The 27,878-nt window shown below is 32.3% G+C and overlaps 3 protein-coding genes across 5 annotated transcripts in view; 1 reads left to right on the top strand and 2 right to left on the bottom strand.

Moving 5' to 3' along the window:
- The first annotated feature begins 4,712 nt into the window (after positions 1–4,712).
- On the top strand, positions 4,713–8,022 carry ear (ENL/AF9-related super elongation complex transcription factor). The gene is made up of 3 exons (XM_018456299.1): positions 4,713–5,351; positions 5,672–5,937; positions 6,101–8,022. The coding sequence occupies exons 1-3, from the start codon at positions 5,213–5,215 to the stop codon at positions 7,898–7,900; spliced, it is 2,205 nt and encodes a 734-aa protein (XP_018311801.1). The 5' UTR covers positions 4,713–5,212; the 3' UTR covers positions 7,901–8,022.
- Positions 8,023–16,854: 8,832 nt separating this feature from the next.
- On the bottom strand, positions 16,855–21,950 carry Tm2 (tropomyosin 2). Its single transcript, XM_018456300.1, has 7 exons — positions 21,855–21,950; positions 19,120–19,407; positions 17,987–18,120; positions 17,738–17,926; positions 17,569–17,644; positions 17,334–17,466; positions 16,855–17,240 (listed from the first exon to the last, which is right to left on the bottom strand). Exons 2-7 carry the CDS (start codon positions 19,357–19,359, stop codon positions 17,158–17,160), a joined length of 855 nt encoding a protein of 284 aa, XP_018311802.1. The 5' UTR covers positions 19,360–19,407; positions 21,855–21,950; the 3' UTR covers positions 16,855–17,157.
- A 4,091-nt stretch (positions 21,951–26,041) lies between these two features.
- The window catches only part of Elk (Eag-like K[+] channel), a 28,277-nt gene continuing 26,440 nt past the window's right edge, over positions 26,042–27,878 (bottom strand). For 2 of the 3 annotated variants that reach the window (XM_018456297.1, XM_018456296.1), the window contains exon 15: positions 26,042–26,658. In XM_018456297.1, the coding sequence (XP_018311799.1) occupies positions 26,456–26,658 (203 nt within the window). In that variant the 3' untranslated portion in view covers positions 26,042–26,455. The remainder of the gene's footprint in view (positions 26,659–27,878) is intronic. The other variant, XM_018456298.1, reaches the window with a different exon arrangement.

The following is a 27,878-nucleotide window of genomic DNA, read 5'->3' as shown; positions in this document are numbered from 1 at the left end:
TTAATATTACAAAAAAATATTTTGTAATATTGTCAATTATGTAAGTATTTGGAAAAGGGTAATATTAATAATGAAACACTTGACAAAAATTTGTATAATTCTTTTATATTTATTAAAAAATCGAAGTATTGAATAAAGTAGTTACATATCAAAAAGAATATATAATCGAAGTATTGAATAAAGTAGTTACATAACAAAAAGAAATAGTTCAAAATTCAAAGCATTTTATAAGTCACATTTTATAATTTGTATCATCTGTTTTTCGTCGTTTCGCTGACGTGGATGAAGTCGATTCATTCCAGTAACTGACGTCGTCGTTGTTGAAGGGGTTGTTGATGGATATCGAATCGTTTAAAGAAGTGACGTCTTCGTAGTCCTCGCTGGTGTAGTATTGAAGGTTGGGACCATCATCAAATTCAACGTCGTCTTCGTTGTCGACGACATCTTCATCGATGGAAGGAGTATTATCGCAAGATTCCCCGTCGCAATTTTTGCAAATGGAGGAGCATGTGAGGCCCACTTTTCTGCAGCCACATGCTGCACCACATCTCCCCTTGCATTTGCAGGCGAGGATCTTTAACAAATCCTGAGGTGCTGGCTCAGATTTATTGCACACCGGTTCCAAAATCCCGTTGTTTCTTCTCCATCCCCAATCCTCGGGATCTTTGTAGTTTCCCAACCAAGTTTGGACTTGCAAATAGGTCCTGAAGATGTGTTGACGAGCAGCACTTGTCGTCGGTGGAAGCATCGATATATTGATGTTGAATAATAATATTTTTACGCTACGTGTAAGTATAAAAGGGTCTTGTAGGGCTTGAAAATACCTACAAAATGAGAGGTCGTACGTCCATTTTCGTTGTAAATTGACCGAGTTATTGCGAAAAAACTGATTTTTCACGTCCCCCTCCCCCCTACAAAATGTGTAGGGTCTGGGGATACGACAATCTGGAAATAAGCTTTTCTCAACACCCCCAACACGCCAGAAAAGGAATTACAAAATTGTCATCACTTTCTAGCAAACCCCCTTTTTTCGGCTAGAATGACTGGCCTATATCTCATACATAATTACGTATGTTTATGAATATTTATGTATGTTTATGTACGTTTGTACAATACATATTTATATATATTCGTGCATGAAAAATTTTTTACCGGGAATAAGTATAGTTTTATTATTCTTTCTATCTATCTTATTCTCAAATCTACGTTCAGGATTAAATTTTATTTAAGTTGGTGCAGAGAAAAGCAATATACGTACACATATGTGTATAATACATATTGTTTTCAAAGATATTCTTTGTATTGCTTCATAGTTATTTGAATACATGTTACTAATGAAATAACAAATATTTTAATGTAGCGCATTTGTCGTACAATTTATTAATCTCGCTTTTTTATAAAAGATAATTTATGATTATTAATTATTACTAATTATCTCAATGCACTTACTTTAGCCTAATCTTTTACAACTTATCCATACGTAGTAACTGGATTTTATACCAGTTAAAGTAGTAACATGATGTAAGATCCAATATGCATTTTGTCAAGAAATAAAAGAATTTTACCTCGTACTTATTTTAAAATCGCGTTCAAAGTTTTGCGTCACTTAAAATACTTAATTTTGAAACAATAAATTATACAAAAAATGATTCCAATAATTTATAAAATACAAAGAGATATGTTTATTAATGCACACAGAAAAATATCAATCTCTGCTGCTAAGAAAAGTGATTCAATTTATTTTTTCTTTTCACGTAATGATTATTTTTAACAAAGAATATATTTTCTTGATAATAATCTTAAAATATACTTATTACTTACAAAATTTTAGAAAAACTCATTATTATGTACTCGAATCAAGAATTTATTTTCTTTTGATAAATATTATAAAATTCATCGAAGAAATAAACTTTTCATAATGAGTATATCGGATTTCTTTTAATTTAATAAACTTGGTTGAAGTATTAAACACTTTGATAGGATTCAGAATATATTTTAAATAAATTTAATACTTCTAATGAAAAATTATGATAAATTTTCGGATATATGAAGTTTTGAAATACTTGAAATAAATTATTATTACTTGCATAGAGTAATTATTACTTGCGTATTTTTCTGTGTGTATGTGCGTGAGGGAAAATTATCCCTTTCGGATCTTGCATCATTCATCTGAATTTTTTATCTCCGCATGCTTTGAGATGAGATTCAGAATCGTTCGAATCGTTAAAAATACGTACATGGGCCTTGAATTTTATTAGATGATATCGATTTAGTAATTTTCAGTTATTTATTTTTAAATTAAAGTTTTGTTGATTATATTATAAAGTCCATATTAGGAAATTTAATCAAGTTTCGTAATATTTGAAATTAAAACATTGTTGACATAAAGATTTTTTAATTAAAATTTATTTTTGAGTATTTATATTTTTAATTTTGAATAAACGCGAAATTTATTTGTATGTTACTAGAGTTATTATTATTATTATTGTTATTGATAATTATTCAGATTAATATTTAGTCAATTTTATTAATATGATGGCTCCTTCGCGACGCGTTCGTGTTTCGCGCGTACAAAAGCATAAAATCTTACGCTTATTGCTGACGATGTTAGTCGGCAGCAGTCGGCAGCAAAAGGAGTATTTCTCCTTGTTGATTTCTGGTATATAAAGCCAGAATATTGGTCAGAAGTAACTAAAGGTGAGTTCAATCTGGCTAGAAGAAAGAAGAGGATCTATTCGAGGTAGATTCTTCAATACGAAGAATTTTACAGCAGTCGATAAATTACTTTCTCTATACGTAGCCATTAATGTATTAAATTCGCTGTGTTTTTGCACATTTATGAGATAATGTAGGTAGGATCCGCATAAAAATATACTACTAGTGCAATAAGTAAATTCGAATAGTGTAATAATGGTGGAGAAAATTTCATTAAAATTTCAGTGTAATTTTAATGAAATTTTCTCCACCACTATTACACTATTCGAATTTACTTATTGCACTAGTAGTATATTTTTATGCGGGGAATACGTGAGTGGAGATAGATATACGCGAATAGGCACAAATAAATGAAAATTCGGGTAGGTAGGACAATAAATATGGATAGGTAGGAACTGTATAGGTAGGACGATGTCTATGGATAGGTAGGAATAAACATCATACATACATGCTTGATAATTAAAAAGGAAGGATTAAAAATTGAATAAAATTTTAAATTAATTTTAAGTTTTATTTAATTATCACAGCATCCCGTTCCAATTATTAAATATAAAAATAAACCAAATTAATTTCAAATTTTATTAAATTTTCAGCTATCCTGAAATTAAACTTTTTGTTACAATTCTATACACGTTATGTAACGCATTTAACTATGTAACGCAATTAATATTATAATTAATTGTAAATAGATGTATGTATAATAGTATTAGGTTCGCAATACAAAATTTATGTAAACTATGTCCAAATAAATGCCATCATATTTTTGTAATTTGCACAACGAATTATTAATAAATTATACTGCATTTACTGGCATATACATATATATATACGTACTTAATATCTATTCAATACAGATAGTATTTATCTTGTCATAGTAAACCAAATTGTTGCATAATTGATGTCAATTATACGAAATCGACGAAACATATAATCACAAAAGTTGTTGTACGTATTTTCGACGTTTTCGTATAATCCCGCATTACTAAAATTTGTTAGTTATGCTCCTATAATATTACTTTTATTATATTTTGAACAGTATTTATGATTGTATATTTTATTGTAAACAATTGTTATTATTGTAATATTGAATTGTATAAAGGATTTCAATAAAAAGATAATATTAAATAATTTAATATAATATCATTATCGAAAAAAATACAATAAAATAATTAGACATAAAAATAAAAAATAAATTAAAAATATTACTTACCTGCAAAAATAGGTTACTAAATTTATTAGTAGCTCATTTTTTTACACGTGAGTATACTTACAAAGAAAAGAGGACCGCCGATAAAATTGGCGGGGGTGGTGGAGGGCCTCTAGCTCGTTTTTGCTAAAAGTTAATTTAACGATATGCGATTGAAAAGTTTGAAGTGTATTCAAAGACTCTGTAATTGCTAGTGATTAGTGATTATAGAAACTTTGGAATATATTTACATACTAGTAATTATGTTAAAAACAAGCTGAAAATTTGCATAAAAAAACATAACTTTGTAATTTTCCATTTTTACGCAGACGCGTATTATAAGACAAAATTCGCTAGATTAATTTGTTTGAATATTCAAACATCCACTTCTTCAGAGGGCAGTAGTGCGCGGGAGCAGTTTGCGATTACAGGGAAAAGGTTCTCACGTCCTGTCTCAGGTTTCTTTCTGGTGATACCTTTTTGATGAGTTTTAAAACGCATCCATATAACTAGTTTGTCCAGACGTGTGGTCTATTTTTTTATTGTTGCACACTCTCTGAACTGGTGCACACGGTGGAATAAGTTGAAATGAAACAAAAGTATACTTGTTTCACTTCAACTTATTGCACCGTGTGCACCAGTTCAGAGAGTGCAGCAATAAAAAACAGACCTGTGGATTCATATAAACGGGCTTTTAACTAGCCATTCGCGCACCGACAGATGGCAGTTTCAATTTTTCACGAACATACCAGAACATACGGCGAACACGGCGAAGAGTGAGCGGGGTACAAGGTTTACGCAGATCATACGGGAGAAGGACGAAGATCGTCTACGATGCCGACGAGCTTCGTTACTGTACGGTTTACCTGTTGATAGTCTCGAGGTCGATCTAACACAAGAGAATTGGCGATTAAGAGCGGTCTTCCGCGAAGCGGTATATTCTCGGTGAGTCACGTGCGCGATAAAGCGTCGATTCTTCGCCGTAACGGTGACAATTTTCATACAAAAACCAAGTGCGTACCGTGGTGGAATATATGCGCCCGCGTTCCGCGTGCCTTAATGATCGTGAAACACGCGTTGTCATTCACGCTCGCTTGTAGTACGAGGTGGATCTGCGATGTTGCCCGCTTGCACACGGTGATTCTAAAAGATTCGCGTGCGACCCGGTGATTTTCTAGCAATCATTTTCGTCGGTAGCTTTCATGAGGATGATTGAAAAAATGTAAATGGTAGTCGGTGTCCATCTGTGGAACTAAGGCTACTTCGTGGTACTTTTTTTTGCAAAGTGATTGAAATTGTTTGTACAAGAGGATGGCAGTGCGTATCACTTTGGAATGCGGACATACCTCGATGCTACGTATGCGTAGCACTCCTGAGGGATACACGCATGATTGGGAGGTATTTGTACGAGGAGTGGATAATGCAGATATACATCATTACATTGAGAAAGGTATATCTTCTCCTTAATCCAATCCTTATAATTCTATTAGTATGTTCACTCATAGTGGAGTTGGACAATGTTGGATTAATGACGTTGTATGCTCTACTATTGATAGAGCATGTAACATTAGTCGATGGTAAAGCCATGTAACGTTCATAATCCAATCCAGATTGGTTCAAACTCACTAAGTCAAAAACAATATTTGTATTTCTTCATTCTTTTTTTTTATTTATATAACTTGACACATTATCGTATTACTTATCTTTACACTGTAAATGTTATTCTTTTAGACTTTCTTGTCATAAAAACAACTTTTCTTATATTTTTAGTGGTATTTCTCTTACATGATACGTTTCGGAATCCTAAGAGAGTACTCAAAGAACCACCATTTGTGGTGAAAGAATCTGGTTATGCAGGCTTTATAATACCGATCGAAATTTATCTGAAGAATAAAGATGAACCCAAGAAATTTCAAATATCGTACGATCTGCATTTGCAGCCAAGTGGTCCGCCTATTAACAAGACTATACGCCATGTAGAAGTACTTCGTAATCCTTCTGATGACTTTAGGAAAAAACTTTTGAAAGGTGGAGCTGTAAGTCTAGTTTTTATTTAAATATTTGTAGATTATTGTGTTTATATTATGAAGTAGAATATATTACAAAAAATATGTATAATAAATGTCAATATATTAAGCAATGTATTGGTATGTTATATATTAATATAATAATTTTTCTAATTATATTTTATAATTTTAGGTTGTAGTATCTAGTAGAGATGGTTCATTAGAAAAAAGTGATACAAAAACATCCACGATGGTTGGCAAACCAAAATTAAATGGCAGCGAAAGCAAGAAGCATCGTATTACCGAATCTAAAACTTCTAATTCGTTTCACGATTTATTTGGCCCTCCTATAAAAACAGCGCCTGTAAAGATATCACCAGATAGCAAAAAGACAAGTCAATCTGATAAAAATTTAGTTCCTAAACCTTTAGCTGTTACCGAAAAATCTGACAAAGTGGATAAAACAATTAAATCAAAGGAAAGTCCTCATAAAGATAATAGAAAAGACAAAATAGATGAGAAGAAGGATAAAAAGGTTAGAGACAGTTCTAAGGATCAACTTAGGAGTAAAGATAAATCCAAGAGACCTCCTAGTCCTGGAAGTAAAAGTCATTCGAGTCCTGGTAGCAAAAGACCGGCATCACCTGTCGCAACAAAGAAGCCGTTAAGTCCTTTGCCATCTACAAAACGATCTCTATCTCCTAAATCAAAAGAAAAGGAGATGAAGAAAGTTACACTGGAAAAAGAGAAAGATAGTAAAGAAAAGGAAAAGGCGAAAAATAACTCCAGAAATGATGTAGATTCTTCTTCAAAGTCTGAAAAGAAGAAAGATAAGAAGAAACACAAAGATGATAGGGACAAAGAAAGAAAGGATAAATATAAAGAATCAGAAAAAACCAATGTTAAAGATGTCACAAAGATAATCGAGAAAAAATCTGAAAAAACGGATAAAGCAGAGAAATCAGACAAGGAGAAATTTCAAGAACACAAATCGTCAAAAGATGATAGAAAATCACCAAAAACTGGTAAAGAAAATGATAAAGTGAAGGAGGATAAAGTGATAAAAGAGAAGTCGGAGAAAAGTGAAAAACCTGAAAAAGCAAAAGACGGCAAATACGATAAAGATCGACCGAAACATAAACATAAAAAAAGAGAGAAAAAGGATAAACGAGATAGTAAAGATCGAGAAAAGAAAGAGAAACGTGATAGGAGTAAGGATGAGAGTGAAAAACAGAATAACGCATCTTCACTAATCGGGAATCCATTATCATCCCTTTTGACAGAGATTCCGGAAAGAGACAGTAGCGATTCAGCACCTTCGATAGATGACGATTCATTACCTGAAAGTAAATCTAATATTAAAAAGGAGCCAGACCATGTAATATCCACTGTACCATCAGAAACAGCAAAACCACTTTCTCCTGGTATATCGGTGGAGGCGAAGAAAGAGAAGAGTGATCGTAGCAGACGAGACAAGTCCAAAGGAAGTAGAGGCGAAGAGAGAGAAAATCGGAAAAGGAAGCGAAGCAAAGAAGATGACGAAGTTCTAATAAAACGTGAGAAGAGGGGTCAATCAACCTCTCCACCTTTGGAACCAGTTTCATCGAGCCAATCTCCAGTCGTGATGGATGTTGATACTACTCATCATTTAGAAAAGGAGGTAAAGAAGGAGAAGGACGATCATGTTGTCAATATGGCTGACAATATAAACAATAAAAATAATGATCCTGAACAAGTAGCTCCAGATTCTACAAATAGTACTGATGCAGACATCAGTGAACCGCCAGTGTTTTCTGAGGATTATGTATCACAACTAAAGGATTTGCAACAAAAAATAATGACATTGCAAGATAATGACGAGCTACAAAGAGTTGTACAAGTAATTGCAGAAACTGGTCAATATGAAATCACTAAGAAGACATTTGATTTTGATCTGTGTGCATTGGATCGTAGAACTGTGCAGCGTCTTCAACAGTTTTTCTCTGCATCGTGACCATCTGTAATATAAAAGGCATGACGTATTAATTTATATAGATATATTTAAAAGGTCATATGATCTTATCGATCTAATCGATAACAGACTTTTTAATGATAAAAATGTTACTATTCGTGAGACCCCAGAAGAATTTTTGAATACATTTTTCAGTTTAATCGTATTATTGCAATATTTTATGCAGATTAGAAATACACCATTTGCAGTAATTTGTGCAGATTAAAGACTCTTGTGATAGTAAGTATAATATGTAAAATAAAATATTTTTTTAGTTCTTTTTCACACAATTCTTAAGAAATTATCAGCAAATGCTGCTATATAATTTATATATATATTGGCAAAATTTGCCAAGAAAATATAATAATAGCAAAGATCAAGTAGCATCTGTAATATAGTCCAGTGATTAGTGATAGAAATCGAGTAAACTTTGCTGAATGCATTCTGCTGACTGTGCTGACACATTGAATATATTGATAGCAAAATTCGAGCAAAATCTATTGCTGATTAGCCTTCATACTGTATTGTTTAATACAGTAAACTGTTAGATATCAAAGTAGCAATAACAATCTAATTCTTTAAGTTAAGTAATATGTTATTTTTGACTTCTATGTGCATCAAAATGATATAAATCAATTTCTGTAGTTATTTTTAAAGTAAACATCCATATTAATGTATATACTTAGTAAATAATAAACCGAATTTGAATTATAATTAACAAAAAGGCTTTATGATTAACTCAATTTAAGGATATTAAGGAGCATTAAAGCCAACACAGTTCTTCTTACGTTAGGCCTCTGGCCTGTGTTACGCCTCTCATATGCTTGCGGTGCGCACGCTGATTGTTTAATTGCCACGAGCATATCCAACGCAGTTGTTTATGTTAAAGTATTACACTGGAGGATGACTTACATAAAGATCAAAACGTTTGCGTTACACGATTGTTGTATGATAGTAATGACAGATTAATAGATTAGCATAAACAACCACGTTGGCTTAATATCCTTAAGCTAAATTTGAATTAAATTAATACATTTAATACATTTTCTTGAGTTAAATTGTTTAACTTCATATTTTAGTTAAATTTACGACATATTAAAAAAGTAGCGACTTATAGAAATAATAAAAAATAACTCAAATTGGGTATAATTTGACGTTATAAATTTATCAGTGTAGATTCTGCTTGATTTTTGTTGTTAATACACCAATATGCTTCTTTTAGTTTTTCCTATCTTGATTATTCTTCTTTCTCTTTTTTATGATTATGTTTCAGACGATTTTTATCGTATCTTTACTTTTTCAAATTTTCTCTCTTTTGTCTTTATTATTCTTCGTCCTTTATTATTCTTTACTTTATCATTAGATTTGTTTTTTTATTGCTGAACTACAGAACTAGTATAAGAAATATATACTGAAGCGTTCTTTATTGCAGACTTGGTGGTATGAACGACACCTCTTTATTGCAATATAGCGAAACTCGGTGCAAAAATTCACTGAACTGGCTGCACTAGGTCTAGAGTCAGTGCAAGCAGTGCAGGAATGGAACACGCGGAAATGGTTACGTTCAGTAAAACATAACTTTTGCATATATATGATATTAATACATTGTTGGGTAGTATCTCTATACATGTATCTAGATTTGTGTATCTAACCTGTATCTGAGGTACATTAAAATTCGAGTATTTGTATCTATATCTAGATAAAAAAACACAGCGTCTGAACTGATTTTCAAATGCATTTTTCAGATACATTTCCTTAGCATAGTCACAATTCCATTTTGTATATGATTGTTGATTGATTCCATTCCGCAGAAAAAAAGCAACTTTGTAAAATTCTATAACATGATTGGTCTTTCCCTTAGTTCCTCACTGAATCTAAATACAAATCAGTCATATTAAAGAATTTTACAGTTACACAGCTGCTTTTTCTGATGAACGCAACCTTAGACTGTGGAATTTCTAACGCGTGTATAATTAAGCTGGAAACACAATGTTTGAAGCATTTTTAATTTGTAAAACTATGATGAATAATGATGAATAATATCATCTTATAATTCTTATTCTGAATCGTTTTACGATAGTTATAAATTTTTTCAATTATCTAAATGTAACAAAAATAAATGAATAAATGATTCATTTAATAACTAATACTTTTTTTTACACATTACCATTATTACAATAAAATTAATGTAAGAATATCTGAAATGTATCTGAAAATACTTTTAAAGTATCTGATATCTGTACCTATATACATTTTAATATGTGTATCTATATCTGTACTTAGTTAAATTTTCGTACATGTAACTGTATCTGTATCTAGATAAATTTTAAGAGTATCTTACCCATTACTGTATTAATAACATTGTCTAAATGTAATTATATATGTCATCTGTATTTTTATCATCATTATCTTTGATTAAGATTGTTTCTAATATTAAATTGTAATTACATCTTCTTAATCAAATGAATCTAATAATTCTATTGGATAACTTCGTATTTTTAGGTGACAATTAAAATCTAAAAATGCGAAGTTACTTTTTACTCAACCTAATACATGATCGAACATGTCCACCATGATTGCACTACAACGTTTTTTATTACCTATTTGCACTACATCCTCGCTCAGTTTTCGTTCAGTTCAGATCTAGTGCAATTCTAATGCTGCAATAAGAACAAATCTATTTTCTTTCCCAAGTTTTTTCTTCTACCATTTTATATTACTACACTATAATTTACTAATAATTTGTCTAAAAATATGAAATCTAATAATTATTATTCTCGTGTTTGCTTCTATTTCTTTTCTCGATCCTTACTATCGCATTTATCCCTTTTTTTTTGTGTTTATATTTCGGCTGACTTATAATATTTGCTTTACTTTTTCATATTTTTCACTCTTCTCTGACTTCTCTTTTATCATTTTATCATCTTTCACTTTATCATGTTCTTTGTTAGTTTTTGGCGATTTTGTACCATTTTTTGTATTACTATTTACTTCTTCAGGCTTTTCGTTCTTTTCTAATTTCTTTTTTCTCACTTTATCTTATGATTTTCTTCAACATTAAATTTTTGAAAAAAATTGCTTTTAATTTCATTGAAATATATAAAAAATAGTCAAATCTAGAATATCTAATATTAATACCAATAATTTTGATGTCTCTAAAATTTAACTTGTGTAATAAATATAATAATTTTATTTATTAAAACGCAAAACATTTGCAAAATATATGTGAAAATATCCAACTATATAAAAGATGCAATATGTGAAAATAGACCTAACGTATACAAAGATATAACGTATAGAATAGAGATCCAACTTAAAAAATACAATATGTATAAACGTACAATATATAGCAAAACCCAGCATATAAAGATTTATATCTAATATAAAGCAGACGAATATTATAGAAAGTCTAACATACAAAGATTTAGCGCTTCGCTATTTTTTAGAGTATTTGCAATGTTCTTTTGGGGGATATTTAAAATCGTCTTGATAATGCATTTATTATATTATATGGACACAACAAAGTTGATTTTATATAGCACATGTGTCACATGCAGCACTGATTTAATAATACAAGAATAATTATTTATAAGTATTAAGGCTCCTGAGTAGTCATCACAGCTATATTGAATCGTAACATCAAAAAGCGATGACACATTTTTTATTACGTGTTATTTGTAAATAAATTCAATGCACATGCGTAGTTTATTTTCACTTTCACGTGCTTTTTATCACTTTTTACGATTATTTATCGACTGTCAGGCGAAATAAGAATAGCTTTCGTCCATTTTTATAATTGTTTTAAAGCGATGTCATCATTTTGTTTTATCCAAATTGTCTTTATTTACAAATGGCACATAACAAAAATTAACATGTCATTTTTCGCTTTCGATGTCACGATTCAATATAGCTGTGATGATTATTCAGATGCTTTAAATATGTGTATTATGTTTGCTTTGTAATATATGTTAATGTGCAGATTACAGATATACATTTCCTTTTTTTTTAAGAGTACTTATTAATTCATCGCAAACCTATTTTTGTGTTTAACATAAGCATTAGTTTGTAATAAATTACATTACATTAACATAAATTAATACTTATGCTAAATATAAAAATACCTCCCAATAATCTAATATTTACTTTGAAAAAGGGAAAATATATATCTACATATATTACAAAGGAGACATAATATTTGTATTTAGGATGATCTAGTATTGTGTATTTATATAGTATGTATTATACAAGATATAGGCAAATGGAAAAGAGTTATGGGATAACTCGTGTGATGTTAAGATAAAATATCATAAGCATCTTTCTCTTAAGAAATTATCCCAATGTAATATCTTGCAGATTATACTATTGAGTTATACAGTTATAACAGGGCGTATTGTTATTATACATTTTTTTAAGATCAGTCGCTATTGTCTATTTGGTATAAATTCTATACTAAAATTTAAAACACCATATACATATTATGTATTTTATGTAATACACTGCATGTTGTATCAATTAACTTTTTCTGCCTTGCTAGCTCTTTCGTTTTTAAACTAAAATTAATTTTATTAAATAGGATTGGCGTACTTATGACTTTGTCACGTAAGCTATCTTCTTCTTTTACTTCATAATCCATTAAACTTTAATTTTCGCAACGTTAAAAAATGTGTATTGTACAATGATGTACTCTTGCATCATAGACCAGTCATAATGTTACGTGCAATTGATACATCAAATAATCTAACGTTTTGATAATATAAAAAAAATGATAAAATATGTTTATATTACATAATTAAGGCATTACAGTTCTTTTTTGTTTTATGCCATTCATAAGAATGTTAACAAAGAGCGTGAAATATCGCACGTTTACGCAGTTATATTTCAAAAAGTATGCCGTTATCTATCGAGTTAAATGTATATACGCGTGTGTACATGTGTGCGTGTATGTTATGTGTGCGTGTATGTTATGTGTGCTTGTCGATTGAAATACTCAATGTTATGTCGTTCTGTTCTGTATACATTGTCGTAACCAAACACGAATAAATGAAAGAATGTCTTTTCAAGATAGTGCCGTATCAATTGTATTGAACGTTTTAGAAATCTAATTATCTTTTAATTTTTTTAAGAATAACACATATTTTATTTTTTAATTTTACATACATATTTACGAATACGTTTATAAAAATCCATTCATATTTATTCACATTTTTTGTTCGACAATAAGTACTGATCTTTAAAACTTCTTATTTTATTAGAAGATTTAAGACTTTATTACATGATATTAAGGATATTTTGAAGCGCTTTATTGGTTGTACGACATTAGATTAATTGCTACATACAACTTTATTTTTTAGTTTTCTCTTAAAAATGTAAAGATTTTGTAATCCTGAAACCTGCAAAATATACGGCAAACTAAGACATGTCTGATACGTCATACAGAAGTATAAAATAATTTTTGAAATAATGCAGCGGTTTTTGACAGCTGAAAAATGTATTATTATTTTAGGAATTATTAACACAACTAAAATAATAAATATACCAAAGTACATTTATTAATATATTATTTATTAATATGTAATAAATATTTTTTTTTTATATATAATATAATTAATATTATATTTTTAAATATAATATATACTATATTATATATTGTTATATTTACTGTATAAATACTGCCTATGATTGTGTCAATAATTTCATATTTTATAAGTTTCAGGATTACAAAATTATTATGTTTTCAAGGTTAAACTAACAAATAAACATAGCAAATAATCTGTCGTTACATAACCAATGTAGTGCCTTAAGATAGCTGGATTCTACATTTCTGTTTTTAACGTTTCTATCTAAAGAGATATGCATTCATATACACAGGTCTATATGAAATCTTATATCTTATTTAAGAACGATATTTACATTGTCATGTGAGAATTAATACTGATTGTAAAATATTGAAATGAAATCGGTTATACATGTGTATATCTGTGAGTCGCACTCATAAATTTGAATATTATAATGAATGCGGTTTCTGCCATATTGCCTGTTAGTAAATTAATTAGCTCAGCGCACATATTTATGATTGTAGTAAATTATTACATTAATATTCGCGGTTTAATCACAATTTGTGATTATTTTAATCGATACGTTGTTATTAAACTTATCTTCCTTTCTTTAACTCCATTTTTAATTGTTATTGCATGATTGGCGTTAAAGATTTTTAAACCTATTTTGCTGAATGTGTCAATCGTGATATGCATATGGAGGGGCTAAAAGCAATAGGCTGTGTTCAGCAGAAAAAATTAATCAGTTAGCGCTTAGTGATTTTTTAATATGATTGATTCTTTAGGTCTCCGTTCGATCTAGTAGTAGTAAAAAGTGCAAGTGGGGCTATGACAGCCGCCTAACGTGACCTAGATCACTAAGGTTCCATTGTCACTGTTTGTTTTCAAAGATTAGGCGGTCCAGCTCAGCCCCGTACCATGTACTAGGCTTATGAGGTCGCTTATTTTTGCTTCGTCTAGATCCTCAGGTATCAAAAACGTGTTACCCCAGGATCTATATCTCTTGCAGGCAAGCAGAGGGCACAGAAGGTATACGCTATCCTCGCTTTCTTTTCCACATAGCCGGCAGTTTTTTTGCTCGGCTAGTCCGATGCTGTATAAAGGTGTGTTCTGAGGGACAAGTGCCCTGTGAGGAGGCCTATGCCCGTTCTCAGTTTGTCTCTTTCCATTGCTATCAGTTCTTTTGTTCTGGCCAGATTGGATTGTTTCATTAGTTGCTTGGCCTGCTTACAACCCTTCGCTTTTCTCCAGGAGTTTAAATGCTCCCGCTCCAGCACTTCCTTTATCTTTCTTTTACCTAGTGCGAAGAGAACCCCGACGGTCTGTTCAGCCGGGTCCATTTTTGTCCCTAGCTTTGCTAGCCTGTCCGCTTCGCTGGATTTAAGTGTAGGAATCAATTATATCAAAGAATCACTAAGCGCTAACTAACTAATTTTTTCTGCTGAACGCAGCCATAGTGATGTAAGTCACTTTTTTTTTAAAACCTATCGACTTGAGATCATTGGTGCAGTCTACTGAAGCAAATGTATTAAAAACCTTTTGTTTCTCGAAATTATAAAAGTGACTCCGCCACTGTGGCTTTCACTCCTCCAATTATATGTATATTTCTTACGATGATAAAAAAAAAATTAAGGCGTTTTCTAATCAAATAATAAGATATTTTTTACATCGGTTAGAAGAGACCGATAAATGATAAGACTAGATGTTATCTTTTTAGATGCCTTTTTCAGAACAAATTTTGTTACAATTTTACGAATGACATTTTTTACAAATGTCGATGTATTAAATTTGTTCGTGCAGATCGGAAAAATCTATATCACGTTATAGAATATTCATGCGAATATTTAGAATTTATCTCTTTGAGAAGTTCAGAAATTATGAATTAAAATTTACATGCATTTTTATCATGATGTCATGCACAGTTCAATATATTGCTGCATAATTGTGTAATCTTTCTCTAATTTGCGATCTTTATCCCTTTATTTATCGTCTTGCGTTAACTATAGTTAAAATCCTTTAAAATGGATTTTCTGAATTCTATTTAATGTAAAGATCATCATATATCATAATGGTGGAGTTGAAAATCATATATCTACAACGTTGACTGTATGGATCATTGTTTTTTTTTATAATCATGTTTGAACGGTGATATGCGATGTACGTTAATAGTAATACTTTGTGAAATACGAGTAGACTTGATCTAATCATAATATAATATTTAATTGCATATGCATAATCGCTAAGATTATTTTATTGCGGTTTTGTAAGAATTTTTAGATCAATGTTATATGAAGTTCATAGATGCACAAGTATCATTTCTCACGAGTCTTATTTACATGTACATAGTAGATGAAAATAACGTGCGAAATGAGAAGTGCTCTATGACTTTGGAAACATAGTACAAGACAAAACTGCTCGATTTATATCCCATTTGATGATATACGTTCTATGTACATTTATTAAATATATATTAAAAAATAATAAATGTCTTGAGAATAATCCAAATGCTTTCTAATACTTATTATCGTACGAAATATCATTGGTTTATTACTAATTCCTCAAATTGTGATTTTTTTTTTATCGATAGAAGTAGGAGGTATTCCTGTAAAGAGATTGTAATTCAAGATGCAAGTATTTTACGAACTCATAATTTAGATAGAATATTAAAATTTTGAAATTATATATTTATTGTATTTGAAGTACGCTTCTCTTTTGTACTAGAAAAAGATATAGATATTTTTGCGGAAGAGATTAAAATTGAAAAACTTGTATTTAAGAATTTCTTTTTAGAAATTAAAACACGATATATGTATCTCCATTTATTTCTTTTTTCTCGAGTTTGCTGGTTGTTTAAGAGATGGAGTTAAAAATGTATTAATTTGAGAGCTCAAATAGTTAATTTTACTGTGAAACTTTACCAAATATTTTTATTTTTAAAGATTGAGGTACTGATTCAATTTTCCTAACATAAAAAAAATTAAATTCCTGTCTATAGCAAATTAAAAATTTTTACAATTTATCTGTATATCGCTTTTAATTCATTTAAAAGTATTTATTTTTTTATTTCTGCGTGATGAGAAAACTACACAGAGATACCATAAATATATAATAATTTTGACTGTATGTCAGTGTACAAAGCAGTAATTGATTATTTGGAGCAGAAATGTGTTTCTACATTTTTTTATTCGAAGGTTATATATATATGTATATATTGCTTTAATTTATTTAAAAGTATTTATCTTTTTATTTCTGCATGAAAGAGAGATGAAAAAGCTACGTAGTGATATCAATGTTGAATACGTGATATTTTGACTGTATATATGCCAGTATAGAAAGCAGTAGAACTGAATAGGAAAATGTATCGCGCATAAAAGTATTGCTTGATCGTTTGGAACAGAAGTACGCTTTTACATTAAATTTATGTTACTGTTTATTGAATGTCCCTCAATTTTTTGTACAATAATGTAACAGAGTAGAATTAATTACGACTTGATCACGTCGATAATTCTATTATAATAACAATATTAATTACAAAGGACGTGAGTGTAGTATGTGTGTCATGTCCAAAGCATGACTTCAATCATGTCTCTCTTTTTTGTCAATCGAATCGACTTCAAGCTCAATAACGGTTCGCAGAAACACAGAATGTTGATTTTTTTCCGACAAGAAGATTATTAGGCATGAAACATAGCGAGATAAAGTAATCTAATATCCTGCCAATTCGGCGAACGTCGAGTCCATTTCGTCGGCCAACGACTTGTATCTGTCCTTGTTGATCCCCAATTCATCTGAAATGCAAGATAATTTTTTTATTTCCATTTGAGACAAGAAATAATATTTATATACATTTAAATATTTTTAATAGAACATATGGAACTTACCTTCGAGCCTATCAACCTCCTTCTGGAGTTTCTTGACGGTCTTTTCGGCGAACTCGGCGCGAGCTTCGGCCTCCTTTAATTTGACTGTCAAAGTCTTCAATTGGCGTTTGAATTCTTCGACTCGTTGATTAGCCTAAAAATAAAGATGAGCATTTAAATTGAATTTTAAATAGTTTAACATTTTTATTAATTATATATATGTAATATTTATCATTCATACTTAAGAATCACGTACCTTTTCTTCAGAGACCTCCAAAGATTTCAAGCTGTTACCGACGACTTTCAATTCCTCTTCCAGCTCCATGATCTTGCTAAGAGAAAGCAGAAAACGGACAAGTCATATAAAAATATGACTGGGTTTGTTTTACTTGTTTAGGCATTAAGTGAAATAATCTGGCACTTACGCTTCGCCAGATTTCACACGATCTTCTGCGACTTCGAGCTCGTCTTCAACGAAGGCCAGCTTGCGCGACACTTCATCAGATTTTCCATCAGCGTCTTCCGCGAGCAGGCGGGCCTCCTTCAATTGATTCGTCAATTGGTCCATCCTCTCCTCATCCTGTTGCGCACGGTTTTCCAATACTTTGCACATACTGCAATTGTATCATATTTCGTAATGTGGTATATGTAGATCGATTAAGTTGTTCAATTACCGGCTAGACTCGTCGGCGGCCTGTGAAGCTTCAGTCAACTTAGCGGACGCGGTGTTCAGTCGTTCCTCCGAGCGCTCGAGATCCTCCTCGATAAGTTGGACTTTACGGTTAAGGGCAGCAACCTCAGATTCAGCCTAGAAAAATTGAATATACAAGGAATTCATACAATATATTGCTTTTTCCATTTATCAATAATATAAAACAAGAATGGGAAGTATAAGTAACGTCATTACTTTTTATAATAATGATTTAGTAATGTCATAAAGAATTGCAACGTCACTGCTAAATCATTATTATAGAAAGTAACAGTAAAACTAACGATTTCCATCTCTAGTATAAAATATGAAGTATAGCAATAGCAATTAATGTATATACGATAATGAATAATATATTATATGAATATTATATTACTGTTATGCTTATTTTTAGTTCAGGAATATGTCAAATTACAAATATGAATTGTGGACGTACAAGTATATATACACTATTGTGTATTTTTATAAGTTCGAGAACATTTGAATTTTTTCGCATCTCACGAGAAAATAGTTTAGTTAAAAAAAGTTTTTAACAAATTTTGAAAAATTTATGTAAATCGAGAACATTGTAACAAAAAATTTATTTTCTTTATTTTTTCTGTAAACTCTTTAATTTTGAAGTTAAAAGAAAACACATGATTGCTAAAAGAAAATATGTAGACAAAATGGATGCTTTTTTAAATAAGCAACTATGCGTTTTTTTTACTATTAATTCATCTCATTATTCTGTTTATAAGAGTGGAATGAGACTGCAAAAAAAAATAATATTTTACGAGATATTTAACATTTTACATCAAAATATATCAGTATAAAGTATAAAATATCTCGTAAATTATTAACTTTTTGGTAACTTTATTTCAATATTTTTATAATCAGAGAATCATATTATGTAATGGAAATTATATAATTCTATTTTAGTAAACGGAAATTCTGTTTCATATTATCAAAAACAATGATTTTTTTCAAAAATTAAATTTATCGATATTTGCGTCTCTTCAGACTTTTATCTGAAACATTTTTCTATATTTTTGATACTTTCCGAGATATTCGACCCATTTCAAACATAATGGGTCACCTATATACATATATAAAGCTTACATTGGTAAGAGATTTCTCGCGATCTTCGAGATCCTTATTAGCCTGCTCAAGAGCTTGCTTGTTAGCTACCAAATCGGCTTCAACCTGAGCTAATTTTTTCGTGAGATCCGCAACCTCCTCGAGAACCTTGTCTGCGCGCAAATTCGCCTCTTTTGCCTGCCCTTCGCAGGTATCAGCTTTGTCCATAGCATTATCTTTCTCAAGCTTCATCGCTTGCATTTTCTTTTTGATGACATCCATGATGGCGGCTTTGTTTCGCGGACCGTATTAACGAAATTACCGAGTTTGCTGAAAATACAAACATTCATATTATAAATTTCATATTATAAATCGTCGTTGACTGACGACGCGTTTTTATGTGAAGATGGTATGCGTTTTTTCGAGCTCGATGGCTGCATTTCGGCTCTCCAAAAATATGCGTGCCGCACGGCTTGCGAGCCATCTAGCCCGACGTTCTGCAAAGCCATAATTCCGGTAGGTGATCGCAACGCGTAAGCACGAAGAGAAGCCACGCATCAGGGCGTCTACGGAAATAGCATCTACAGCCCGATTCTATAAATATGTGCGGAACGACGGCGGCAAAAGCTTCTGACGCCGCGCGGCGCAAGAACAGGCCAAAACATAACGAGTGTATAACCCAGAAGAACGGGCTTTACTTGGCCGCCACCGTCGACCGACATTCGATCTAACCGACGCGTATTAATAGCATTTTACAAAACTTCGGCGGGTTCTCCGCGATCGCGGCTTCCTCGCGCGAATTTTACGCTCACGAATAAAATTATTTCATCGCGAGGCGTCTGTATGGCAATTATGTGACAAAATTGATGCGCGAGAATGAAATGAAATATTCAATGCCACGAGGAATGATATCGCAATTTTACAAGAGAATATTATTATGCAAATTCGAATATAATTAATGTAATACTATTCATGACATACAGAATAAACAAATTTATAATCACCAAGTGCAGATTCAAAACAATGCTCAATATGTATGAAACACATTAAAGCAGAAATATCGTTAAGAAGATAGATACACATGTATATAATATAATATATGTTTTATTGATTTTCAATATGTATAAAGCTATCTTTTAAATACCTGCTCGCCGCATAAAATAAACGTTTTTTCCAACCAAGAACGAAAAAATCGAATTACTTTTATTTTGTAAAAGAAATTTACAAATTATCGTGAAATATAATCAAAATATTATTTAAGCTTGTAACATCCGATTGCGAGGTATTAATAACTTGTTGAGAGCCTCAGCTGTTGATTACATTTGTCATCTGATGTCAAAGTGATGCAATACTATATTTGTTATGTCTATCGTCGAAAAAAAATTAAGATTTCAGTGTAGTACTGCGGATATTTTTTATATGTAATTTCTTCGCTTTTGATGAGGGAGTCGATCGATTTATCGTATTATATATAAAGAGTATTATTCGAGGGATATTATATTCAATAAAGTGTATGTAACATAACGAATCAGCGCATGCACGTAGTTGACAGTTACGAATACTACTTACGGCATTGCTTTATGTTAAGCCCGAAAGCAAATTCTTCAAGCGTTAGCAGAGCTGTTATTATTTGGCAGCGGTTAGAAAGTCTCGCAAAGCTGTCCAGTTTCCAAGACATTGCGGGTCTTCGTGAAACGAATCTAGCTTCCTGTAAGAAGTTAAACGGAGTCGTCTCCGTCGTTCAATAAAAAAAAAGAGATAGAATATAAATCGGGTAGATACGCGAGCTAGACCAGATAGAGCAGATCAAGACTACATTCCAAAACGTCATCTCCGAGGAAAATTTTATTTGATGCAATATGGTATACGTTACGTGTACTATATGTATATGTTGGTAAAATTTTCTTCAGACGTTTTGAAATGTAAGTCTAGAATATAAATCGGATAGATACGCAAGCTAGACCAAATCCTTAGCGAAAATAAAAATTGGAGCGTAAATCAAATGTAAGAGACACGACAGAAGCTTTTAGGAGACGAAAATTGAGACAACGAAATGTAAAAAAGACTTCTGTTACATGTTATTGTTTCAATTTTCGCTTCCTAAAATTTTCATTTACGCTTCTGTTACTTCCCTTCAAATTCGATTTATGCTTTGAGTTTTATTTTCCAGCGGATAGATCTACCGTCGAAATGTTAGAAACACACGTTAAGTTATTTGAGATGGTAGACGAATCACGCAGAGACGGACTCCAATTTCGAGCACTACGTAATTATCGGCACTGAATCATTTACTGCAATTTTTTAAAAGCACTTCCTCCTCTTCGGGAGTTTTCGCACATTTTAAAGAGACACTAATATTTTAATATAAACAGAAGCGCGTGTTCCTCTCGTGATACTTTTCACTATCTCACTGCGACGATCGATCAACATCTGCACAGAGAGTTTATACATCGTAAAGATGCTACTTACAAGTGTGCTAAATACCGACGAGTCGCTAAAATTCCAAGGTTAAAGCTTCTTAAAAGTTCAAATGTGCTGTTGGTTAGTGCACTATCGCGTCGCATTCGATTTATCCTGTCGTCGAATAGATATTCCTGCCTTCGTCGCCACTTCCGCCGTTCTCCGTTCGCCAACAAGAGCTTGTTCCGCATCGCGCTGTCACGGGGTAAAGCGTAGAAGACAGAGAGAGAGAGAGAGAAAGAGAGAAAGAAAGAGAAGCGAAGCGAAGCATTTTCACTGCAGGAAAAGCGCGCTGTCGATGAGAATGGTGCACTTACCAAAACCCGAGCGATCGGAGCAGCGTGAGACGAGTATCTGAGCGGAGAAAAGTCTTCGGGCGAAAAGCGCGCGGCGGAAGGACGCGTGTCACGTAGCTTTAGGGTGGGGATCCCAAAAATGGCCCGCCGCGAGCCCCCCGTAATACGTTTATTTTCTGCTCTAGCGTACGATCCGCGGCCGATCTGTCGCACCTTCCTCCGTCGCTGGAGCGCGGCACAGCATCGATGGACCCAACATCCGCGCTCCAGGGTTGCGACGGTGAACAGATCTCGTCTCTCTCGCAAGGGAGATAACTCTCAACGGACCGTAGACGGAAAGTGGACTCCTTGGAAAGTGTCCGTTTACGATTTCCGTGAACGAGAGACTCGCGTACGAGTTTTATGTGATTGTGAGATTTCCCTTGGCAGCTTTGCTAAATTAACCGCTCCAGGTGTGCAGATTCTCGTGCACTCTTACTGATAATTGATACTAAAAGTTTAATAAGACAAATAAGACTATCGTCTTTTGTACAAGAAAATATGTATACGCAATTGTTTTGCAATTGAATTATTATATTTTAGGAAGAAACTTTGACGGAGAGAATATTTTGTTTCACAGAAGTATTCGTAGTGTTTTGCTTATAATTACTTTTCATTTTTTTTTATTATTATTTATAACCCATCTGTCGAACAAAGAATGCCACTTACAAGCACATTGTACAAGTGTTTAAAAATATTTACAAACGTTTAGATATATATTTTTATAAGGATTAACGTCGTAGAAGAAATATCTGTTCTCTCTCTCTCTCTCTCTCTCTCTCTCCCTCTCCCTCTTTCGCATTTCCTGTTTTATTTCCGTTTTCGCATCTTTCGCTCGGCGATTCATTTTTAGAGATCGCTTCACTTCGCTACGTTCACCTGTTGCCAGACATTTGTCATCGTGAAAAAAATAAATCTTTATTTTAAGGCCGTCATTTGAAGTTCCCTAACTAGTTTTTTCGATAAAATGTACAATAAGAGACACAACTGCGCAAAGTTCGAATTTGGATAATTTCTTGACTTTACAGTAAATTTGCGGCTTATCTTTGTACGCGCAGTTACGTATGTACATGTATAATAATTCTGGGTTAACCCCTTACGGCACAGTATTATCGAATATAAGTGCTTGATATATAAGCTCCGATGGTTTATCAAAATTTATATTTCCCTCGAGACTTTATTGCGTCATTCCGCACGGGAAAGTATATATATTTCAATCTCAATAGAATTCTCATGTTATTGCCGATAAAAATATTAAATTCTATATTTCTCCATTAAAGAGGTAGGATTACACTTTAATATCTATTTTTACACCGTTGACACACTTGTTTTGTGAGTGTAACTTTTTACAACGAAGAAATAACTACGCAGTAAGGGATTAACGTGAACAGCGTCGCTGTGTTACGTCTATTTCCTTGGACGTTTAACCAGCCGGTCAAAAATACTCTTAAAGATATTTCAGAGAGGTCCTTGACTTCGAGCAGGTAATTATAGGAAGAAAATTGTTCTATTACTTTTGTGCTACTGATCTTATTATTACGATAGAGGATTCAGGAGGATCATGCTACTTACGTCCCTTTTAGGAGTGTAAAAAGTGGTAGAAGTCATGAAAGGTGTCAGATAACGTTATAATATACCTAGCTTGAATTATAATGCGAGGAGCATAGAAATAGTATAACAAAATATATGAAATATTTATAAAACAGTTCCTTCCAACGATATTTGTGAAAATGTCTCATTTCTTACGTCAACACGTGTCTAATCGAAATTTCAAAATAATTGTTTCCTAAGAGAAATTGAATGCAGAAATGATTAAATTGATTAGTGATCAATTACTTATGTTAAGTATTAAAAGCATTGTTGTTAATGCTTTCAATATTCAAAATAAGTAATTAATCATTAACTAATTTAATAGATACTTGATATTAAATTTCTCTAAGGGTTTTCCACGATTATTAATTTTTCCTCGCGTGATAACTATGATAAACCAAGAACCAACACATTTTTCGATCGTCTGTGAAACAAATGTATCGAATTGCAATAATTTCTGCTCATAGTTGCGATACTACCGAATTTTTCACAAATAACGACGGAAGTGTTTGAATGAACGTAGTTGTGCATGGCCAAAGCCGTGCCTTATCACATATTTTCAACGTCGCTTTCCCTATATATACACGTGCGATTATAATCTAAGAAGTACTTATAGCTAGTTAAGACAGATTCTCGTGATACAGATGGACACGCATTCTTAACGAAGTGGGCTCAAAGTTATTTTGTGCCATAAGACAGAGTGTCGTGTTATTTTCGAATCGTCGTCGTCGTCGTCTCTTTTGCGCGAGGATCCTTTAATCCCGAAACACAATTTCTTAAGGCTTATGAGCTTTCTACAATAAGCCATTACCTAAGCTTTAAGTCTTAAGTCGTAAGAAACTGACCAATCGATTATTTTTCTCATGTTCGACTGTAATCGTCAATTTCTTACGGTTTAAGACTTAAGCTTAGGTAATATAAGCTTCCGACTTATTGTCGAAAGCCTCTTAAGGCTTAAGCTAGAAACACATAAAAAAATATAAGGCAGTAAGACGTAGGCAGTAAGCGAATCGGCCAATCTCACAGTAGAGAACATAAAATAGCTCTTTATTTGGTTGATCGATCGATTCACTTACTCTACTTATGTCTTATTGTCTTACGTTTTTTAAATGTATTTCTGGCTTTACTACACCTGTGTGTAGTAAGCCTCAAGAAATTGATCAATCACAGTCGATTATTTTTCTCACATTCAACTGTGATTAATTAATTTCTTAAGGCTTAAGACTTACTATACCTATTGTGTTTTGGGACTTACAGAAATCCAATATAGTTAATTTAATACTAAAAGATAGTGATCGATACTTATTTTGAGTATTACAAGCACTGCTGTTGAGCGCTTAATAAGTAATTAATCACTACCTTTCAGTATTAAATTTCTGTAAGGGACGCACCTTGTTACCATTTTTATATCTACTTAACGAACATACTACTCTCTAGATTGGACGTCGACAGTGTACATTGAAATGTGTTGTGCACATTATTGCTACCTTAACTTTTGAATAAACGGCTCGTTACTCTCATATTTCATGGAATTGCTTCGCAAGTGCTGTGCGAAGCGTTCGACTTGTTTCAGGCGGAGAGACATGCAACTTAATTATATAATAGCGAAGACCCGATATTAATTCCATAAGCTGCGCACTTATATGAGCATGAATTAAATTTACGCGTACGACTGTCTACAAAATTATATATTATTTAATGTTAATTAGAAAACGCTTCATGTAAGTTTATAGGTAGTGTAAGGGTTTAGGTTTTCAGAATATTGTTATGCAGGTAGCAGATATACGGCAGAATAATTATAATTCTCGGCAAGATTGTTGCGGAGTGTACGTTTTTAACGTACATTTTGTAATCATTAAATTATAGGATTAGATACGTACAGTGACGTAGACGAGGATTTATTTTATTTAAAGGATGAATATATTATTTTGAGAACGAAAGAGCAGAGACGTATAAAGCCAGGTATTATCCTGTTTGGCAGTGAGAAATGCCTAGGACAATATATATATATAGTATCGCTTAACTTTTGAATGCACACGGCTCTTTAATAAAATCTTTCATTATAAGAAGTTAAGTTTGAAAGGCTTTGTATTTAAAATTACTTTTATTAGAATATATTATTTATGACTTATCGATTTGTATTAAATTAGAATGTAATTAATAAATTATGTATATCACTGAATGATATCGTTGGATATTTTGATATATGCGTATTTGTATATTATGGGGTTTAAAAAATATTGTTATATATATTTTCTGCTTTTGCGTGTTTAAACAGAATATTGTTAAGCATATTTGCTCTGATATGCATCTTACGTCAGTCTTAATTTATCTCTTGCCAAGTCAAAATAGCCGGATGCATTCAAAAGTTAAATATTACAACGAGATCATGAATTGACGTCAACGGCGAAAGGAAACGTAAATGTCAATTTACGAGTAATCTAGTGTCGTGTCAACGAGCGCTTATTTATGTTACGATAAACATTACATTACAGGTTTGAATATACACGCGCATCGTCGACCGTGATTTGAAATAATCACTTTCTGATCTCATACGTATCGTATTATTTAGCCAGCATTCCTATTGCGGACTGCAATCAATCCCTTAGTAGTTGTCTATATCCAGTTTTATTTTACCAGAAATTATTCCATTCTATCCGTAACATTAAAGCGCCATTTATCCCGATAAATGTCCAACAGTTTGACAATATCGTGATTAATATGCCAATCAAACATTATTGCCTCGAGCCTTTAGCTTTTGAGTTATCGCATTGAATTATCGAACCGGTTAGCGTACCAGTTCTTCGCAAGCCTCTGAATTGAAATTTTCCAAACTCTTTATCGCACGCGTAAAACCATGTTATTGATAAATTTGCTGAATTTGCGATTTTATATATTTTTCTTCTTTAATCCGGCGTCTCCTCCCTCCGCATTTGCGTCGATAACGAGAAATGAATTTTTCGCGCGGAACGTGGGCTCGTGAGTTGATCAGCTCAGCTATCGAACGAATCGAACTTTAATGAGCGTGACTCCGGAAGACGTCGTAACGCCTGATACAGCGATGCGTTGTCGGCGTCGCCGGCGCTGAAGCGGTGCCACAGCTTGTTGTTGGGATCCCAGGCTGAATTGGGCGGCCTGTATAATCGGGGAATGTGCCGACCGTCGCGAGTAATTCCAAAAACGTAGTTGTTATTTCCTGAAATCGATTTAAAGGCATCTTAAACGTGCGATGTACAGCTGTAACGTGTGATCGTATAGCTAGGCGACACGATTTATGATTATACGTCGTAATCTTGCATACTTTAGGCTGCGTTTGATTTTGTCGCTTTAATTCCTTGTGTAGCATATTTTTCTATTTAAACAGATTTCTGTGAAATCTTGCAGTCTATGTTTTTTTAGTTCGCTGATTACAAATCTGACGTCAGATTTTAAAAATTCTAAATAGCAAATTCAGTATGGCTGCCATATAGGGGTAAATTAGTGTAAGTCTGAATAATTATAAATAAGATACACGATATAAAGGGTTTTCAGATTGTTAACAGAAAGTTAAAGGTCTAAGCTTTAATGTAAGAATAGGAATTTGAAAGAAATGCAAGAACAATCGAGTATAATGACCATAGAAAGCATATAAAGTATGTATCCCAAGTAGAACAGCAACGTTTATAAAACGTTTAGAAATTGTTGTCTCTCTCTCTTTGTTTTAAAACCTTTGTTTTAAGGTAACTTTAATTTCTTTACGACCGTAGAAGTCAAGCAAAGCTTGGATACGGATTACGTTTGGATGGGTGAAACCATTTGGAGAAACAATCGTAAAGTGTCGAATTTCTTTCCTCGAATACTTTTTTTATTGTTATTTTGTCATGTGTATTTAAGGATGTGTAACACTAATTAATAAAATTTATTTAGCAATAAATATTTAAGCAATAAAACTGGATTAAATATACATAAAAAATATTTTACTAGAGTAAAAAAGTTTTAAAATGGTTTTATATGCTGGTTTTATATAGTGGTTTTAATTAATCATTATTTTTAATGTTTTCTATGCGGACACTTGTAACTATTACTCAACGTTACGAAAAAATATTTTTTCAACAGTTTCTCAACGCTTTTGTTCTCAACGCTTTTGTTCTTTGGGATTAATGTATCAGAAGAATGTAAAACCGGTTTCCTTAAATTGTGAGTAGTACATCGTAAAAATGAAAAAAAGGTGGAAGATATACACAAAGGATTAAGCGCTTATAATTATCATTCTGTTTTTATCGTTCATTAGACGTGAAACAAAGATAGAAAGCGCTGAAAGCATCGAAATCGATGCAGCGATGTAACCAAAGTGAGCGATCGTTGCTGCAGTTATATACCGCAGGATTGGTAGAATTTGAAATTGCTACAATTACTGCGAGATTAAAAGCTTCTCTA

This window comes from Mycetomoellerius zeteki, unplaced genomic scaffold, assembly GCF_001594055.1.
Source record: "Mycetomoellerius zeteki isolate Tzet28-1 unplaced genomic scaffold, Tzet1.0 scaffold565, whole genome shotgun sequence".
NCBI lineage: Eukaryota > Metazoa > Arthropoda > Insecta > Hymenoptera > Formicidae > Mycetomoellerius > Mycetomoellerius zeteki.
The sequence above is the reverse complement of the archived record's forward strand: the minus strand, read 5'-3'. Positions and strand labels throughout refer to the sequence as shown.